This window comes from Myotis daubentonii, chromosome 12 (assembly GCF_963259705.1).
Source record: "Myotis daubentonii chromosome 12, mMyoDau2.1, whole genome shotgun sequence".
In the NCBI taxonomy this organism is placed as follows: domain Eukaryota; kingdom Metazoa; phylum Chordata; class Mammalia; order Chiroptera; family Vespertilionidae; genus Myotis; species Myotis daubentonii.
This window is the reverse complement of record NC_081851.1, coordinates 18,899,048-18,917,961: the sequence shown is the minus strand read 5'-3', so window position 1 is coordinate 18,917,961 and position 18,914 is coordinate 18,899,048. Positions and strand designations below refer to the sequence as shown.

Sequence of the window (18,914 nt, the reverse complement as noted above, 5' to 3'; positions counted from 1 at the left end):
ATCACCATCTCGAAGCCCAGCCCAGCGCGGCTGGAGGCAGGAGGCAGAGCGCGGTCAGCCTTCGCTGGGACGGCCGGAGGACCGGGACCTGCTGCTCCGTGGCTGTCAGAGGAGCACTCAACACGGAGAACTGACTCTGCAACAGGCCTTCCTCCAGGTGCCTCTGGCTGCAAGTGAGGGCTAAAGCCCCAGCCACGGCCCCCAGCCCTGTATCTCTGGGGCACCCTTTTTCTAATTTGCACAAAGACATCACGTAAGCTCATGGAGGCCCTGCTTGTGACTTCCAAGATTTTTCAGCTAAAAACTGTGCCATAGTTGTTGATATAAACATAACCGATCGCAGCAAAAAGCCATGCAGCTCGGCAGTGCGCAGAGCGATGCAGCCCCTCCTTTCCCCAGAGAACTGCTGCGCTGGGGACAGCAGGCAGGACTCTCCTTCGGCCGACTTAGAAGCTGAGGCCAGAGACGCTGAGTGACTGGCCCAAAGGCCACGGTCACTCCCCTCCCCAGCAGCCCTCCTGCTTCCATCCACATCAGTGCCCGGCGACGGCGACGTAACAGAAGTCCTCATGCGCACAGCCCGAGGCTTGCACGGTGACTGAGCCAGTCCTGGTGGTCGGCCACTCCTCAGTCACGTGAACCTAGCAAGACACAAGAGCTCCTGGCGTGGCCCAGCTCCTGGGGCCGGCTGTCCCTGTTTCAACCAGTTCAGCAGCACAGGGCCCTCTGACTCAGGTGTGGCCCTCCCTCCTTGTGCCTTGGCGCTACCCTGGCAACCTCAGACTCAGCAGGCATCCAGGGGTGAGGAGGCAGGTGGGCAAGAAACCAAATGTCTGTGGATTATATTCCAAAGGGGAGGAAAAAAAAACTCTTCAAAATCGAAAGAAGATGTAATAAGGAAGTATCGAGGAGTCTTGAGGCTCAAGGAGTGTCATGTAATGCCAGTGGTCGGCAAACTGCGGCTTGCGAGCCACATGCGGCTCTTTGGCCCCTTGAGTGTGGCTCTTCCACAAAATACCATGAGCAGGCGCGCACGTACAATGCGATTGAAACTTCATGACCCATGTGCAGAAGTTGGTATTTTGTGGAAGAGCCACACTCAAGGGGCCAAAGAGCCGCATGTGGCTCGCAAGCCGCAGTTTGCCGACCGCTGGTCTAGGCCAAGCATGTCAAACTCAAAAGCTAACCTGGGCCAAATAAACAAGGTTGAAGTTTATGTGGGTCGCAAAAAAGCAAAAGCTTCAATTTCATAGAAACGTAGGTTTATTTCGATAGAGACATGCTGAATACAAAGGGCTGAAATAAATGAGTAATCTTCTTCTTATAATAATAAAAGCGTAATATGCTAATTAGACCAGGCATCCTTCCGGACGACTTTCCAGACGAAGCTGGGGCTGCGAGAGAAGCCTGGGTCCCGGGTGCCAGAGGGAAGCCGGTGCCGGCAGCCAAGGGAAGGAAGGCCCTACTCTTGAATGAATTTCGTGCATCCGAAACTCATTAACATAAAATAATAGAATATTTTAATAAAATTAATATTTTTTCTTGAACATTAACTTACCAGACACTGAATAACTGCACAAATTAATAAGCGTAACGCAAATAAACCTATTTTTCTTGTTCTCCGGAAGGGAAATATTTCCTGTTGCGCACACCAAACAAGTCAGTCCAAGACTAATGACATGGCCATCGGCTGCTAAAATATTTGCTGCTAGTTTTAGTGGGGAGAAATGGTGCGCCTGCGCATAAGGTGCGTAAGGGAAATGAATGCAACACGATTATAGTAATCAGTCATTAGTGAACATTGTAGTTCGTTATTAATAATTATGTATAACAGGATATTGTAAAAATTAAGTTACGAAATTTTTATTAAACGTTTCTTGCGTATTGTTATATTGGCTGGGCCACAAAAATATTCGTTGTGGGCTGCGAGTCTGACATGCTTGGTCTGGGTTCTGAATAAACACGAGTTAACCAAAGAATGCAGTAAAGAGCGGGGGTAGGAAGCAGGATGTCCCTGACTCCCAGGGTCCAGGCCCGTCTGACTTTCGGGGGTGAGCTCCAGGTTCCATGCTTCCAGAGCCCCTTGGATGATGCCGTGTGCAGCCAGCAAGGAGCACACTGCTTCCCTGGACAGCGTCTCCCACAGGCAGCTCATGCCCATTGGTGACTGGGGAAGCATGGCCATGACCTGTGCTTTTAACATTTTTATTAGTGTTTTCAAACATGCCCCCAGTCAGAGCGAGCAGTATTATGGATCCTCAGGTGCCCTCACCCAGCTTCAACAGTCATCAACATTTTGCTAATCTTGTTTCTACCCCCATCCCCCACCCCTTTCTTGGCTGGACTATTTTAAAGCAAATCTCAGACAGTAACCCTTTTACCATGTATCTCTAATTTTCAAGGACTCGTTAAAAAATATAACTTCCATTTATGTTTCAAAATGTAATAATCATTTCTTTCTATCTCTAATGCCCAATCCACACTCAAATGGACACAACTGATCTATATTTTTAAGTGAATAAAATGGATTAGGACATCCTAGACTGGTAAATATCAGTACCTTTCCTGTAGGCGCGGTAAGTGTTGTGTTTTGTTTTTTTTTAAAAATATATATTTTATTGACTTTTTAAAGAGAGAAAGGGAGAGGGATAGAGAGTTAGAAACATCGATGAGAGAGAAACATCGATCAGCTGCCTCCTGCACACTCCCTACAGCGGGGTGTGCCCGCAACCAAGGTACATGCCCTTGACCGGAATCGAACCTGGGACCCTTGAGTCCGCAGGCCAATGCTCTATCCATTGAGCCAAACCGGTCAGGGCGGTAAGTGTGGTTTTGAAGTGGTTTCTAATATTAGTGTTCCACCATGTCTCCTGTAGTCACGAGGTGAAGTATCTTTCTGTGGCCCTGGTCAAAAAACACAGCCTCTTTGGTGCCCACGTGACCTCCACCTCCCTCTTTAGGCTTCCTCGAGCAAGGCTTGATGGTCAGGGATGCCAAGAGGCTGTGGCGGCATTACACAGAGACCTTGCAGTTCAAGCTGGACGTGTTGTCCCTCGTCCCCACAGACCTGGCTTATTTCAAGCTGGGCATCAACTGCCCGGAGCTGAGGTTCAACCGCCTGCTGAAGTTTGCCCGGCTCTTTGAATTCTTTGACCGCACAGAGACGAGGACCAGCTACCCCAATGTCTTCAGGATCGGGAACCTGGTTTTGTACATCCTCGTCATCATCCACTGGAACGCCTGCATCTACTTCGCCATTTCCAAGTTCATTGGTTTCGGGACAGACTCTTGGGTCTACCCAAACATCTCAAACCCGGAGTACGGGCGCCTCTCCAGGAAGTACATCTACAGTCTCTACTGGTCCACCTTGACCCTCACCACCATCGGTGAGACGCCACCCCCTGTGAAAGACGAGGAGTACCTCTTTGTAGTCGTAGACTTCCTGGTGGGCGTCCTGATTTTTGCCACCATCGTGGGCAACGTGGGCTCCATGATCTCAAACATGAACGCCTCCCGGACTGAGTTCCAGGCCAAGATCGACGCCATCAAACAGTACATGCAGCTCCGCAAGGTGACCAAGGACTTGGAGACGCGGGTCATCCGGTGGTTCGACTACCTGTGGGCCAACCGCAAGACGGTGGACGAGAGGGAGGTGCTCAAGAGCCTCCCGGACAAGCTGAAGGCCGAGATCGCCATCAACGTGCACCTGGACACCCTGAAGAAGGTCCGCATCTTCCAGGACTGCGAGGCGGGGCTCCTGGTGGAGCTCGTGCTGAAGCTGCGGCCGGCGGTGTTCAGCCCCGGGGACTACATCTGCAAGAAGGGCGACATCGGGAGGGAGATGTACATCATCAAGGAGGGCAAGCTGGCGGTGGTGGCCGACGATGGGCTCACCCAGTTCGTGGTCCTCAGTGACGGGAGTTACTTCGGGGAGATCAGCATCTTAAACATCAAGGGGAGCAAGTCAGGGAACCGCAGGACGGCCAACATCCGCAGCATCGGCTACTCGGACCTGTTCTGCCTTTCCAAGGATGACCTGATGGAGGCGCTCACCGAATACCCTGACGCCAAGAAGGCCCTGGAGGAGAAGGGACGGCAGATCCTCATGAAGGACAACCTGATCGACGAGGACCTGGCCAAGGCCGGGGCAGACCCCCAGGACATCGAGGAGAAGGTGGAGCACCTGGAGTCCTCCCTGGACACCCTGCAGACCAGGTTCGCGCGGCTCCTGGCCGAGTACAGTGCCAGCCAGATGGCGGTGAAGCAGCGCCTCAGCCAACTGGAAAGCCAGGTGCGGCTCTGTGAGCGCAGCCCCCTGCCCGAGGGGGTCGCACCGGAACCGGAGACCAAGCAGCAATGAAGGCAGGGAGCCTGTCTCCTGCCCGGGGAGTCAGCTGTCCCTGGGATACGATATAGCCCAAGGCAAGGGACTTGGCAGGAGCATTCCAGCTCCCCCTGCCCTTTGCAGACAGAGAGCCTCAGCTTCCTCATCTGGGAAATGGGACTTGTTCTGTCCGCCATGGTCAGGTGGCAGGTTCTTACGAGGTCCACAGGGAACCCTGCGAGGGGTGGGACTTTGTGGAGTGCACGTGTCCCCAGGCCAAGCATATGAAATCGTGGACACTGAACTCTTATTTTTTCACCCCTGAGGAATTCTTAGACATCTGACCTTCCCTTTGTTATTCATTATGCCCGCCACCCCCGCCCCCTCTGGCACCTGCCTCCACCCCGAGCCTGGAAGGGGATGTGTCTGAGGCAGATTTCTGAAGCTGGTGCCTCCTCAGGGGCTCGTTGTGACCCTAGGAACCCAAGCCTTTGGGGGAACTGTGCCAAGCTCAGGACGAGGCAGGGTCACCCCATCTGGGGTCACTTCAAGGCGGGGACGCAGATCCAGACGCCCTGCCATCCAGCCCCCACGAAACGGAATCTGTTTCACTGGAAAAAGAAAAGGAAAGAGTGTCTCAGCTGGGGGAGGAGACCTCTCCCTCTAACTTGCCCAGGAATTAGAGGCGGCCTCTCGCCCTGGCGTGGGGGCTCTGGGGATGGGTTCCCAGCCGAACACAGCTGACAACTGGGACTCCGCCAAGATGAGATCCTTAGGCCGCATCTTTGCAAACTGCCCCTTCACCCCAGGAACCCTCACCCTCCCTCCGGAATTACATCCTGAGGCAAAGCTCTTAGCTGGCCAAGAGCGCAGAGTGCAGAATGTAGCTCTTCAACAAACCCAGCCCGTGGAATTCCATTACCATTTTATAAGATATTTAGGCATGGGTTCTATGATAGTGAATTACAACCGTAATGGTCCATCCTTTGCTTAAATACCCACTGGAAATTACCCAAAGAGAACTCCTCCTGATGCAGGCAAGCCATACGGGCAGCTTTTCCTTCTCCTCTCTTCAGCCCCCCTCTCTCTCTCTCTCTCTCTCTCTCTCTCTCTCTCTCTCTGCCTCTTCTTTCCACCCTCCCTCCCTTCTTCTCTCTCTCCCTTCCTCCCTTCCTCCCTTCCTCCCTTCCTCCCTTCCTGCCTTCCCTTCTCTTCCTCCTCTTCCTGTTCCTCCTCTTTTCTCCCTCTTCTTCTCAGAAAAAATGCCCCATTTTGCTTTGGCAACTTTTGACGTTTTTGTGGTCTGATATTATAATCCATATGCCACATAACTGGGCCCTAATGTAGTTCATACAAAAGGTGCTGCATTTTCGAGCATGTATTTTGATGGGTCTCTTCTGTTTTTTATTATGAATCATTTAGCCATTTTAACTTTAAAAAATAAAAGTAAACGGTCTATTAAAGGAAGTTAGGATGCAAGGAAATATCAGCAAAATGCAACTAGCAATGTACTCTCAAAACACATATATTTTAAAAGCCTTAACTATTAATTATGCCTCCTTTCATATTTGCACAGGAAAAATAAAGACAGATTAAAAAATACTGAGTGATTCCTGCTTCATATTTTTTTTGTATTTTGTCATAAGGGAAGATGCAGCTGAGGTGTGTTTCTAGGCCATGGCCTGGCTACGCCGGTAAGAACAGGTGCAGGTGAGCAGGGGACAGCACCCGCCCGTGAGGGCCACACACAGGCAGGAGCAGGTAAGAAAATGCTACCAGAGCGGCAGCGTGTGTCAGTGCGGGAGCCAAAGCACTCAGGCAGATATGAAGTGTATACCGGGAGGGACGCTGACTTTGCAGGCATCTTTGTCCAGGGCCGCCCCGGGGTGTTCGGCTGTTTGGGGAGGCATGGCCAGGCAGGAAGCTGGGGGAGCCAGGAAGCACACCCAGCTTTCCCTCTGCTTCTACCCAAGGAGTCTGGGCAGCAAGTTAGAAAGTGGGAAGTCAGGCCCGCTCTTGTGCAAGTCATAACCTGGCCGCTCGGGCCAGTTATTTTATCTTAGGCCTCATCTCTCTCACCTGAAAAAGAGGAAGGATACCGCCCAGGGCCCAGAGTTGTTGTGAATAAACACGTTACTTTCCTGGAGGAATAAACGGATAGAATTTCAGCGAACTAGCCTCCACCTGCCAGGATGGTGGGAAGCTGAGTTTCGGGTTGTTGTCAGGGCGCCTATTCACTGACTTGGAACCTGCAGAAGGATTTGTGGTCTTTCAGCCACGGTGGCTGCCACTGGAGGCCACCATCAGAACCCAGGCTGGGAGACGGTGTCTCATGGAAGTGTGTGTGTGTGTGTGTGTGTGTGTGTGTGTGTGTGCACGTGTCTCAGGACAGAGAGGCCCTGGGACAGGAGAGGGAGGAAGTGGATATGGACTGATGCAGGGTCCCCGGCGGAACCCTGGGGAGGTAAGAGGTGGTGGGACTCAGGTGAGGCCTAGAGCTCTGGTTTTGAGGAACCCAGCCTGGCAAAGAGTCCAGTGCCTCCAGCCAGGAAAGGCCCAAGGCTGTTGGCCCTCAAGGAACCAGACGCAGTTGGACAAAGGGTATCTTGGCAGGAACCAGTATGAAGAATGTCTGGAAATATTTGTAACTCGAGCGAGTCATAAGCGAGATGCCTGTTCCACCCCTGCTGAAGCATCAGCCCTCGGAGATCCGCTGCTCCTGCCCTCAAAACAGGGCCAGGGACCTAGTCCAGCTTTTCAGGCCGCCTCTGTCCATCTCAGACCCTTCTGCCACTATTTTATCACACAGAAGCAAGGCAGCTTCCTTCTTTGGTCTCGTGGCCATTAGTAATACCCCGAGGGAGGGATGCAAACTGTGATGAACAAAATCCTATATAATAAAAGCCTAATATGCTAAGTGTCCAGTTGACCTGTTGGTCGTTCAACCAATCAAAGCATAATATGCTAATGAAATGCTAAGGCTGCTCAACCACTTGCTATGATGTGCACTGACCACCAGGGGGCAGACGCTCTGACTGGTAGGTTAGCTAGCTGCTGGGGTCCAGCTGATCAGGACTGAGCAAGATGGGCCAGACACGCCCTGGAGCCCTCCCTCGGTCCCTCCCTGGCTTGCCATCCTCCTGTGTCTCTCCCAGGCCCCGATGGTGCACCAGTGGGGTCCCTTGGCCTGGCCTGTGCCCTCTTACAATCCAGGACCCCTCAGGCGGGGTCTGAGAGCCGGTTTTGGCCCAATCCCGCAGGCCAGGCCGAGAGACCCCACTGGTGCATGAATTCGTGCACTGGGCCTCCAGTAGCCAATAAAAGTGCTTCCCTGAAGCACAGGGTGAGAGTTTGTCCAGCAAAGATGAAGATGCCCATCCCTGTCACCTAGCAACACTTCTTCTGGCTCCATGTCATAGGAAAGCTCTCACCTGTGTGTACCCAGAGATGGGTACAAATGTTTATTATTACAGCATTCTTTTTAATAGAAAAAAGGGAATAACCTAAATGTCAGACTCTAAGAACAAATTAAGATAAATATATAATATGTCAGGTGTTTCCCCAAGTAGAATTTAATAGAGGGAATGAATCATGGGCGTTGGAGGGTGAAAGGGCAGGGACGGAGCACTGAGGTTATCTGAGAGAGCAACTGCGGGAGCAGCTGGGGAGCCAGGGGAAGGGTGCTCGGAGGGCAGTTCCTGGGAGCTGGACCTCGGACTTTGAGGAAGGGCTCCTGCTGGCTGCTACTGGTAATTTAGGAACTCAGAGGAGTTTGGCAAAGATGGAACTTTGGACATTATCTGAAGAGGGTGAGATTGGTCCTGGGAGTCCCCCCAAAAAAGTCCCTAAAGAAGTCTGGAACCAAATGCCCCTGCCATGATCTTTCATCACTGCTAGGCTACCTAACCAGGACAGCACGGGGACAGGAAAAGGAAAGTCCCTCTTCCCTCATACTTCCTTTTAATCTTCCTAGTAGAGAGTTCTAGAAAAGCAAGGACAGGGTGGAGGACTTTGGACTTGACTGACAGTGTTGTTTCATTTGTGTTTGTTTGTTCACAAGTGATTGTAATATTCCCCTCATTTGTTTATTAGTCATCTGAATTTTATTTTCTGTGCATTGTCCATTCCATGCCAATTTTAACTAAACATTCCAGGGGAACAGGATCACCCCTTATCTAAGGGCTGGATAAGAAGAAATCATGTTGTCAAGTCACCCTAGGAGATCTCTTGCATTGCCCTCTGCTCTGGGTCTGGAGCAGTCTGCGAGGCCCAGCACGCAGGTGTTCCTGCCAGCAGAGCAGATTGCTCACTCCCTGGCTGGGGAATGGAAGAAATAGTTAGTTTGTTTTTAGTGACTACATTGAGGGCTGTTACATATGGTTGCTATAGTTGTGCACTGCCCAGAAGGGTCCCTTCTAAAAAGGCATCCTGCCCTAGCTGGTTTGGCTCAGTGGATAGAGCATCACCCTGCAGACTGGAGGGTCCCGGGTACGATTTTAGTCAAGGGCACATGCCTGGGTTGCAGGCTCCACCCCCAGTGGGGGTGTGCATGAGGCAGCCGATCAATGATTCTCATCATTGATGTTTCTCTCTCTCTCTACCTCTCCCTTCCTCTCTGAAGTCAATAAAATATTGATAAAGTAATTTAAAAAATAAAATAAGGCATCATGCCTTATCACCGTCAATTTTTGTGTTTATTGTAACAGTTTTGCAGCAGATAGCAGTGGAGGGTTTTGTTCTAATATGGTCATTACAGCAAGACAGTTCTCCACCAGGGGGAGGTAAAGAGTCTTGTCTGCACAGGCCGCTGTGCATCCTACCCTTTCACTGAGCTGCAGAGATGTGGGTTTTTAATCAGGTCAATTTCTGACTCCCACTGGAGTTGTTAAAGCATATGTGTAGCAATGATACACTTTTGAGTTATTTTATATATATTTACATGCAAAATCAGGGGGCCGATATCAGCTGCCAGTGGAGACTGTAGCTTCTCAAGATTTATGACATCACCAGAAGAACTGGCAAATGCCCTGATCATTTCTATAGAAAAGAGATAATGGGACACAAAAACACCAAAAATGTCAGAAAATTTCATTTCCACAAAAGTGTGTGTATGTATTTTATAAAAAATCAACATTATCTTCGTGATTTTGAGTTCCTGTGACTAACAATTCAGAATTTCTATATTATGTTTGATAATTTGCTTCATATAGATTTGAAGAATGGCTTTATGTTTGTTACAGTTGTTCATATTGAGAAATAAAAAAGCCACAAACGTCAGTGTTTGTTACTATGTTAAATGAATGAATTGTTGAAATTGAACTGTCTATTTTTAAATGTTTGTGAATTTAAGTTTCTTTCTTTTAAAAAAACTAAGATTTAAAAACCCTCTCAGCTTGATTACAGATAGCGTGGCCATAAAATGTATTGTCTGAACTTTTTTGAGAACACTTCTGAGAGTGAAAGGGGACCCTATTAATAGTTTGGCTGGGTAAATGTGCCAGTTGGGGCTGTCTCATTGGTCACTAGCTCATTGGTCACTCTTATTTTAGAAAATAAAATATAAAAATACTTTTGCATTTCCACAAGTTTGTTTGGTTTTCTGATTTTAATTTTATAGTATGGCTAAAGTTCTGACATTTCTTTCCATTTATCTGAAGAAGCAATAAAAAGTGTTTTGTTAATAAACTACTCCCCAGATGAGAAATAAAGTCAAAAGTCAAAAAACAAATTACACTTTTAAAGTAGTTTTATATTTGTTTATTTTTATTCCAGACTATTATCTGCATTTAGTTTTTGGTGACATGAGGAGTCTCTGATATAATTCTAAATGAGATCAGAGAATTGTTTAACTTTTATTTTAATAGGTTTATATCTTTCCATTTAAAGGCAAATTATAAATGCTTGCTTTCATACCGGAGAGATGTGAACGCTGAGCAGTGTTCTGGTTTATTGAATTAAAATGGTTCTCCTTTAATAATTTTTAAGAAATACTTTTTTTCTGATAGAATATAAAGACTTCAAGAAAAAATGTTTATCTCCAGTTCCGTATTTATTCTTGCTCAAGCAGAAATATTAAGGTTTAAAGTTATATTAAAATAAAAAATTTCTTCCACAATTCTGACTATTCTATTTTATTTTCCTGTAAAAAAAAAAAAATAGAGCTTTGGGGGCGAAGTCTACAAATGCCTATTTATGTAATGTACCAGCACAGGTCTGGAAGGACGTTAGAAGTTCCTCTTCTCTTTGTGTATCTGCATTCGGCAGCAGGATGTTAATTGTGCGTGTTTCTGGGTTAAATGCTGCGTTTCCTAACTTCTCCCGGGTTGAGGGCACCTGCATCACGGATGGCGCGCTCACCCCGCGGGCAAACAGCGGAGCGGGTCCCGGGCGCGGCTCTCCAGGGACCCGCCCACCGCGGGGACGCGCCAGGGGCTCACACCTGAGCGAAACGCCTGATCGCGCAGGTGCGCGGGCCCAGACCCCCGCAGGTGCCACAGCCGGGGACCGCGGGTCTCGCGGGAGCCCAGGAGCAGGATCCCGAGCCGCTCTCGGGGCGGGCCCGGCGGGGCGCATGCGCGGCCAGGGGCGGGGCGGGGCGGGGCGGGGCGGGGCTGCGTGGCCCGGCTTCCAGAACAGCGGCGGCCGTGCCGGGTGCGGGCTGCGGGTTGGCGGCCGGAGCCGGAGGACCAGCGCCGGGAGCCGGGCCGGAACCCACGACTTGGCGACTCAGCGGCGGCGCTGCAGCTGCGGGGCCCGGGCGCGCGACCCGGCCGGCCAACGACGGGACATCCGGGCGCGGGCGCCGCGGGCCGGGCGGGCCAGGTAGGTGGCCGGGGGCGCTGCGACGCCGCGGAGCCGGGACCCGGAGGCCCCTCGCGGGGGGCGGCGCGCATCCCTGACACCCGTGCGCCTGACGCGGTCGGCGCCGCGGTTGTCATGGAAATGGGCAGCCGGCGGTGCAGTCGCGGTCGCGTCTTCCGAGGCGCGCCCGGCCCTGCGCGCGCGGGCGAATGCAGACCCGGCATCCGGGCGGGGGACAGCGGGACGGGGCCGGCGCCTGCCCGGTGCGTCTCCAGGGCGTTTGTGGCGAAGCCAGGCATTGAAGGCCTCGCCATGTTTGGGATGTAAACATATTGGGTATAAGCAGACGTGGGAAATCTCTGTCCATCTTCGCGACTCTGCCCTTGGCTGCCGGCCCCTGGCCCCCACAGCATTTCTGGCATCTTTGCTTTTTATGCTTTCTTCCTTTCTTTCTGGCTTTGCCAGTCAGTAAGTCGAGGCCTGAGGCGTGTGCGGGGAGCTGTGAGCATCCCTCTGAAAGCCGGTCGTGAATGTGTGGGCCATGGAAGACGGAACACTGTGTCGGAGGTAAATTCTGCCCTTGTGGGCCCAGCGTTCCCTTCCCCTGGTGGCCTGCCCTCTGACATTACATAATGGTGCGTTCCTGCTGCCCGAGTTCGTCTGTAACGACAGATCATGAAAGTATTCCTTTGGGCAGGACATACGTATGGCAGCGGCAAAGCCCATCTTCTAGGTTTTCTCGTTGCTTCTGAATGTTTTGTGTTTGATTTGTCACCTGCCCCTCAGGGCGCCTAAACCCAGGCCAGGGGGTGGGGTGGCAGTTTGGATGTTGCAGCGAAACTGCCTGCTTCGAGGATGGTGTGGACTGTGGGCAAGCCAGGGGCGCGGGGACAGCAGTCCCGCTGCGTGTGATCCTGGATCTGCCACCTGCTAACTCTTGTTCTGAAGTGTTTTGGAACCTCCGTGCCCTTGGCGTTGGTAAAGAAGCAAGCCTAGTTTTTCTTTGGTTGAGAGGAATTCTCTTTAAGGGGAATTTTGTCTTTGGATCTAGGCTAGGGCCTTTCTTTTGGGGAGTTCTTTGCAGAAATGTTGGGGAGTTCTTTGCAGAAATGTTTACTCCTAGAAGATTCAATTTATTGGTTTCTGTGAAGAAAGATGCATGATGGTGCCCACATGGGAAGGTGTGGTTGTTCTGTTGAAGGGTTGGTGTCGGAAGACCATGTCTGGTCCCTGGGGTGGCGGAGCCTGTGAACAAAGCCCCACCAGACCTCCTGCTGCGCCGGGTAAACACAGCTGTGGAGCAACAAGCCAGAGTTACCAGGATGGTTTGTCCAGAAGACAGGGCTTAAATGAATGGATGCTGGACAGATCCAAAGACAAAGGAGGGCGGGATTTCTACTGAACTCAGTGACAGAATTAATCATACTAATTCTAGTAGCTACTTAACCTGTTTTTTTATTTGGCTTATGCCATCGCAGAGTGTTTATCTACTCAGGTACAAGTCCTGCTTCCCAAGTAGATTCGGAGTCAAAGGGGGACACAGTTTATCACATTGTTTTGAAAACTGGATATTTTGTCACAAGGCTGTTAAACTGAATGTTAGGGGTTTTTTGTTGTTGTTGTTTTTTTTAAATCACCTTAAGGAAAGGGTGAAATAAAAGAATGTACATGAGAGTGTGTTGTAAACTGTGAAGCACCAGCGAGCAGGATGTATGACACAGAGAGCACTGTTGGCCCTGAAAGTCCCTTCAGCCAGCTGCCTACCTGGGAGCATTTTCCCAGCCAGCAGACCTGTAAATGCACCAGAGGCACGGAATGGGAAGGTGTGTGAGACCAACTGACCCCTGACCCGCATCCCATGCCTGAACATCTCAAGAATCCAACCAGGCAGAGTAGAGAAGGAGACTCTGGACCAAGACTATTATCCTGGTTTCTTACAGAAACCTCCTTTTCAGATTACGTACATAGCTATTCCCAGGGAAGTCCTCATAGCATCGTCAGCTACTCATGGTGTTAGGATGCTCGGCTGTCACCGGGAGAAAATGAGCACAGATTTGCAGTGAAGAAGCCTTGGGTATGTCGTTGCTTCTTTGTGGAACTTGAGTGCTGAACTGGTCTTGAGAGAGCATTTAGAACAGCTTTTTTCCCAGTGTCCTGGAGCAGAGGGCCTGCGAGGAGACCATATTCTGGGGGAGGCCGGAATGAACCCCAAGACAGGCCCACCTTGTTTTGTCTCTGTGCTTTTAATGAAAATGCCATGGTGGACCTAACCCTCAGGAATTTACCTATGTTTCATACATAAGCACACCTTGCTCTTCTTACTTTTTTTTTTGAGCAGCTGTCTCAGCATGTTCCATATGCTGTCATTAGTCCCTTTCGCCGGTCATACTAACTTTAATCCCTTGGTTAAGGCGCCAGATTCCCTCACAGGAAAGTTGCCATTTTCATCTCTCTAGTTAACATGTACCTCATAATAAGACAGCTTGAGACTGTGTGTTACTCCTCACACTTTCTCCACTACTCTTAGAATCCATTGATGAGTCTTACCTGAATCAGGCATGATGATAGCTGACAGATGGGATTTCCCAATTCCATAGTTTTTTTGTACACCTATAAGTTGGGATTGTACTGAAAGGAAGAACTTTCCTTTCTCTCTTATTCTTTGATTTACATTTCTGCGCCATGAATTCCATCTTTATGCAATAGATTATATAGCCTGTCACTCTCATTACTATGCATTGTGTTGCTTAAATTGTCCCAGACTTGGCCGGCAGGGGCCCCATCGTGCTGACTCATATGTCCTTTATACGTGTCCTCTTCATTCTTTGGGAATTGCTTTACCTGCTGGCACAAAGTCTTCAAGATTCAACCTGTACTTTCCAGCCCTGGAATCAGCCATTTCTCCAGAGTCTTGGTTCCTTTTAGTGGAGAATGGTATTTAGAAACCAAGATCTGGGTGTGAGGTGTGTGCATTGCTACTGGGGGTGTCAGTGCTTCTAGGCCTTTTCAGTGGACAAATGCAGGGGCCTGACATGGAAAGTGTGCCGGAGTATGGGTGGACCATAACTTAACTATTCTTTCTTGAAGGACATTTAGATTGTTTCCAATTTCCTGCTCTAAAAATAGTGGGGAATCTGTGAACTGTATCCCTGTTAACACTCGCAGATATTTCAGTCATCTACATCCCTAGAGGTAGGATTTCTGGGCCAAAGAGTAATTTTAAATTGATAATGTTACCACATTGCGCCCCACTTTCAAGAGGCTTTCTCAGTTTGTACTTCTTCCATTGGTATGTGAAATTGCCTTTTCCTTTTAACTCATCCAACGCTGAAGTGTATAAATCTTGTTAGTTTTTGCAAATCTAATGGATAAAGAAGACATTGTTTTGGTTACATTTCCCAACTTACCCAGCAATATTGAAAACCTTTTCTTGCTAGTTTACATTTTAGCTTCTGTAAATTAACGATGCATAGTTTGCCTATTTTGTCTTATTGGGTTGTTTTCTTCATCTTTCATTGTGGAAGTTTATGTCACTTCATACTTTCTTGTCGACAGCCTGAGATGTCTCCTTTAAGTGTGATGCGTTTTAATCCCAAAGGAGAAGGGGGCTAACGTGACCTGAGCACCACCTGCACACCGTCCCGCCGTCTGCGTGTGCCTCCTTTGGGGAGGTCCTGTGGGAGGGGAGTTGGGGTATTGAAGGAGGAAGCCCAGGTGAGGAGTGGTTAAGGCACCCACCTCAGGGCCGTTGCAGGGAGTTGAACTGGCTTTCAAACCCAGGTCTGTCTGCATTGAGTGCCATTTACATTAAATCACATAGCTGCCTTCACAGGACTTTAGAATAAATGCCGAACTTCATATATCAGTGGAGGGATGAAAATTAATCACCTGGGGCCCCAAATGTCAATAATTTCTATTTTCAGTATTTTGAGTTATAAGTAAGGTGGATTCCCTGGGAGCCTCCTACTTGCTGAGTGACTCTGGGCAAGTAGCTTAATCTTACTGCACCTAGGTTTTCTCATCTGCAAAGCTGGCTGATGGGGGTAGCAACTCCAGGGGCTTATCAGAGGGTAAAAGAGTTCATACATGTCAAGGGCTTGGAGTGACTCTGGTGCCTGCCGAGCACTGAGGGGCGTCCACTGCGGCGATGAGTTCACATGGAGAGCAGGTGCAGGCAGCGTGGGGCTTGGATTTAGGGCAGCCTTCCCTCTGTGGGTTAATCTCTTAACCATCCCTTTTGCCATAAGCTGGCTGAGAAGTGGGAAACCAGAGCCGGGTGCTGCGTCTGGTCTCTGCACACACCTGCTCAAGTCCTGTCCCATGACAGGCCGTGGTGTTTGCCCAGGTTCCTCACCTGGGTCACATGAGACACTGCAGGCCTTCCAGTGTGGAGTCTGTCAGTGAGGGTCACCTGGGGAAGGCTTCAGAAGCAGGAAGCGTCCCGTGGGGGAGGGTCCTGCTGTGGTGATGGAGATGAGAAGTCCATTTCTGGAATAGGGCCAGGAAGACAGAGGGGTGTCCTCTGGTCTCCAGGAGGAGGGGGTACCACTGGAGGAGGAAAGTGTTCTCCTCCATTCCTGGCATCCTCCCTGAGCCCCTCCCAGAGACACCAGGCAGTTCTCCTCACCTGGAGTTCCTGCCACCGCCTGCTGCACTTACGGGTGGATTCGGAGGCCTCTGGAGCCCCTGCCTCTCTTCCTGCTCCTGGCCCTGCACCCACACCTCCACTGTAGCCCTCAACAGCTCGTACCAGCTGCTGTTGCAGGCACTGTCTGATGAAACGATTTCACACTGATATGTGGAACTCCTTTCCTTCCCTCTCCGGTGTTGCTTACATTGCATAGGGTGTATTTTCCAAGTTGTTAGTTCAAATTTTAAGAAGAATGACCCAGGCATACCAATTCTGGACGTGTGAAGGAAGTAGCGTGTGACAGTGGGAGTTTCTGGGGAATGGTGCCAGGAGGTAACAGGGATGCCCAGTTCGAGGGTCTCCCTGCATTATGGGGTGTGTATAGGGTGCTTTTGGCTGCCATGTAAACAATGAGGGCATTGATGATCTCAGCCCTGGAGTCTTACTGCATCAGCAGTTTCATCAAGGGCCTGGATTCTTCTCCTCTCTCTTCTTCCCAGCCATCCCTGCTTCCTCGTGATTATGAGATAGATGGTCCTTAGGGTCAGTATGGCTGTGTGCTTCCTGGCTCCTGTTCCTGTCAGGAGCAGGGAAGAAGACACACCAGCCAGTCCCCAGCCACAGGTCTACCAGCCCTCCCTTCAACTGTGGAGCATGAGGGTCATGTGGTCTCCCCTGGACCAAGAACCTGAGGCTGTGAGAGTCGTGTTTTTCCACATGTGGTCCTCAGGCCAGCAGCTGCAGCATCACCCCTCCTGAATTGGAAACTCTGGGATGGGGCCCAGCAATGATCCTCTTTTTTAAAGAAAATGTGTTTTTGTTGATTTCAGGGAGAGGAAAAGAGAAACATCAATGATGAGAGAGAATCATCGATTGGCTGCCTCCTGCATGCACCCTACTGGGTATCAAGCCTTCAACCCGGGCATGTGCCCTGACCAGGAATCAAACTGTGACCTCCTAGTTCATGGGTTGACGTTCAACCATTGAGCAACACCATATGGGCAGTGATCATCTTTTAACAATCCCTCCAGGTGATTCTGAAGCCAGAAACAAGAATAGCACTCAGTCTAATCAAGACCACAGCCACTCCTCAGCTAGAGGTGGGATGGGCTTTTCCTCAGTCCAGAGATCATAGTTCCCAGAATAGGAAGAAGGAGAGTGAATGCTGGGTGGTCAGCCACGGTGTGAACTGAGGTCATGGGACGTGCTTAAGGAGCCTGTGTCAGCTTTGCCCTCCTTGCACCTGGCACACACCCATCCTATGCCCCAGTTTATTGGGTCCAGCCAAGTTTCCCAGCTACCATGCCTGCAGCTCCTCAGAGCGCAGCCTGCATCCTCCCATCATACCTGGGTAAAGGAAGCACCGATGACAGTCCGTCTCTGACCCAGCAGGAATGGAGTCTGTTGTGCTGGCCTTCCAGGGCTAGTCTGGCCTTTATGACCCACTTCCCAAAGCCATTCCTGAAGCCATTCCCAACGTGTGTTCAGAGAGGTGGAGTATGCATCATCTGCTACTCCTTGCTCAGTGAGGAAAAAAACCCAGAGCAGGACTTTTAGTAGGGGCTGAGAAATGTTTCAGGAGTTGGCCTCGAGGCAGCCTAAGGGACTACTTCCAATGGCAGTGTGTAGCTCTCTCTGGCTTTGCCCAGAATGACCTGCTTAATTATCCCCTTCCACCAGAATAGCTCCAACTCTGCGTTTGGGTGAAGTGAAATAGCTACCTACTCCATATAGTTTGTGGTGTCAAAATAGCCACTGTTAGACATTTTTCCTGGAACTGACGATCTGAGGTATTTGTAGATTTTCTTGACTTTCCAAGGCTTTCCAAGTTCATCGTAATCCATGAAAGTAGTGGTTAGGGAGTCTCACGCTGTACCTCACCAGTGCTAACTACTGGGGAAGACCAGCCCCTGGAAGGAGATGGCTGGAGGGGGTCCAGAAACAAATCCATCTGAGGTTGTAACCAGTACTTAAGTTTTTTTGAAGTAAAGTAGGAAATATCTAAGTATATTTCTTGTAGGAAGGATAAGCAATTTTTGATAAAATGTTGTTTGCATGTAGCGTATGTTTGGGTGTTGCCAGTGTGAATGTTTCTTACTGTGTGTTTTGATAAAAATGTGTCAAACTCCAGTGTTGAGCACAGGGATGAGGGGGCTGCACTGCACGCGTGTACACGGGGTCTTTTCCTGGGGGAGGGCCTGTGACTCACGGAGGCGGAGAACCACTGAGCTAAAACCAGGGGGCCTTTAGCAGGGCGGGAATGGAGCTGGAGCCCACAGAACAGCCGGACGAAAGGTCTGAACCTCTGCTCACGCTCTGTGGTGTTCGATCCCCTGGGCCAGATCCTCCGGTGATGTGGTCCTTAGCATGGCGCTCAGAGGTGGGAGGCAGTGGCCGGAGCGTGTCATTTGCCAGAGGCAAAATGTTACTCTGGGTCTCTGACCCCTCCTCCTGTCAGGGTGGGGCCATGGTGGGTGGGGCGGGGGGTGGGGTGGGGGGGAAAGTAGACATCTGCCCCATTGAACCTCTGCTGCCCGGGATCCCCTGCAGTCCTTTCTGGTTTGAAGGGGACAGGACAGCCCCAGGTCGTCGTGGCTGCCTTGGGATGGGTGTGATGTGCATCCTGTAATGCTGGTGTTGATCTGGTTTGTGTCATAAAGCTTATGCAGCCATGTCTTTGGGGCATCTGTGTCTGGTTTTTGAGGGGGGCAAGTTGGATTGTGAGAACAAAAAGTGCTGGACATGAACCCGAGTCAGCTTTCTCATGTGTGAAGTGGGAAAATGCCCAGCTCGCAGGGGATTGTGCAGATTAAATAAAACAAGCAGGAGAGCGCTTTGCCTGCAAGGCTGGGAGCCAGTGCAGGTAGGACGTTTCTGTCTTGCAGGAGACCCCGAGTCTCCCTGGACTTTAGTTATGACAACTCTGTTTCCCTAGAGTGCCCTGTTGTTAGAAATGTACTCAGAAGGCGAGGGCACATTCCATCTCTGACTCCTGCCCAGGGCACCTCTGAGGGGAAATGCTGCAGAAGGAGGCTCTGAGGAGCAGGGGACAACCAGCAAAGGTCAGAGGACTAGGATGTGGGCAGAGTGCGAAGGGGAAGTGGGAGGCTTGGCTCTTAAACTCTCAGTCAGGTGGTCAGTGGCCCAGCTGAGTCTTCT

At 50.3% G+C, this 18,914-nt stretch overlaps 2 protein-coding genes across 16 annotated transcripts in view; both read left to right on the top strand.

Moving 5' to 3' along the window:
* CNGA3 (cyclic nucleotide gated channel subunit alpha 3) overlaps window positions 1–4,864 on the top strand; it is a 36,146-nt gene extending 31,282 nt beyond the window's left edge. For both annotated transcript variants that reach the window (XM_059659031.1, XM_059659032.1), the window contains one exon: window positions 2,961–4,864. In XM_059659031.1, coding sequence (XP_059515014.1) covers window positions 2,961–4,360 — 1,400 coding nt within the window. In that variant the 3' untranslated portion in view covers window positions 4,361–4,864. The remainder of the gene's footprint in view (window positions 1–2,960) is intronic.
* Window positions 4,865–10,937: 6,073 nt separating this feature from the next.
* Window positions 10,938–18,914, top strand: part of INPP4A (inositol polyphosphate-4-phosphatase type I A) — a 122,921-nt gene continuing 114,944 nt past the window's right edge. For 5 of the 14 annotated variants that reach the window (XM_059659024.1, XM_059659022.1, XM_059659026.1 and 2 more), the window contains exon 1: window positions 10,938–11,146. The gene's annotated coding sequence lies outside the window, so the exon portion shown is untranslated. The remainder of the gene's footprint in view (window positions 11,147–18,914) is intronic. The other 9 variants (XM_059659018.1, XM_059659019.1, XM_059659025.1 and 6 more) reach the window with 3 other exon arrangements.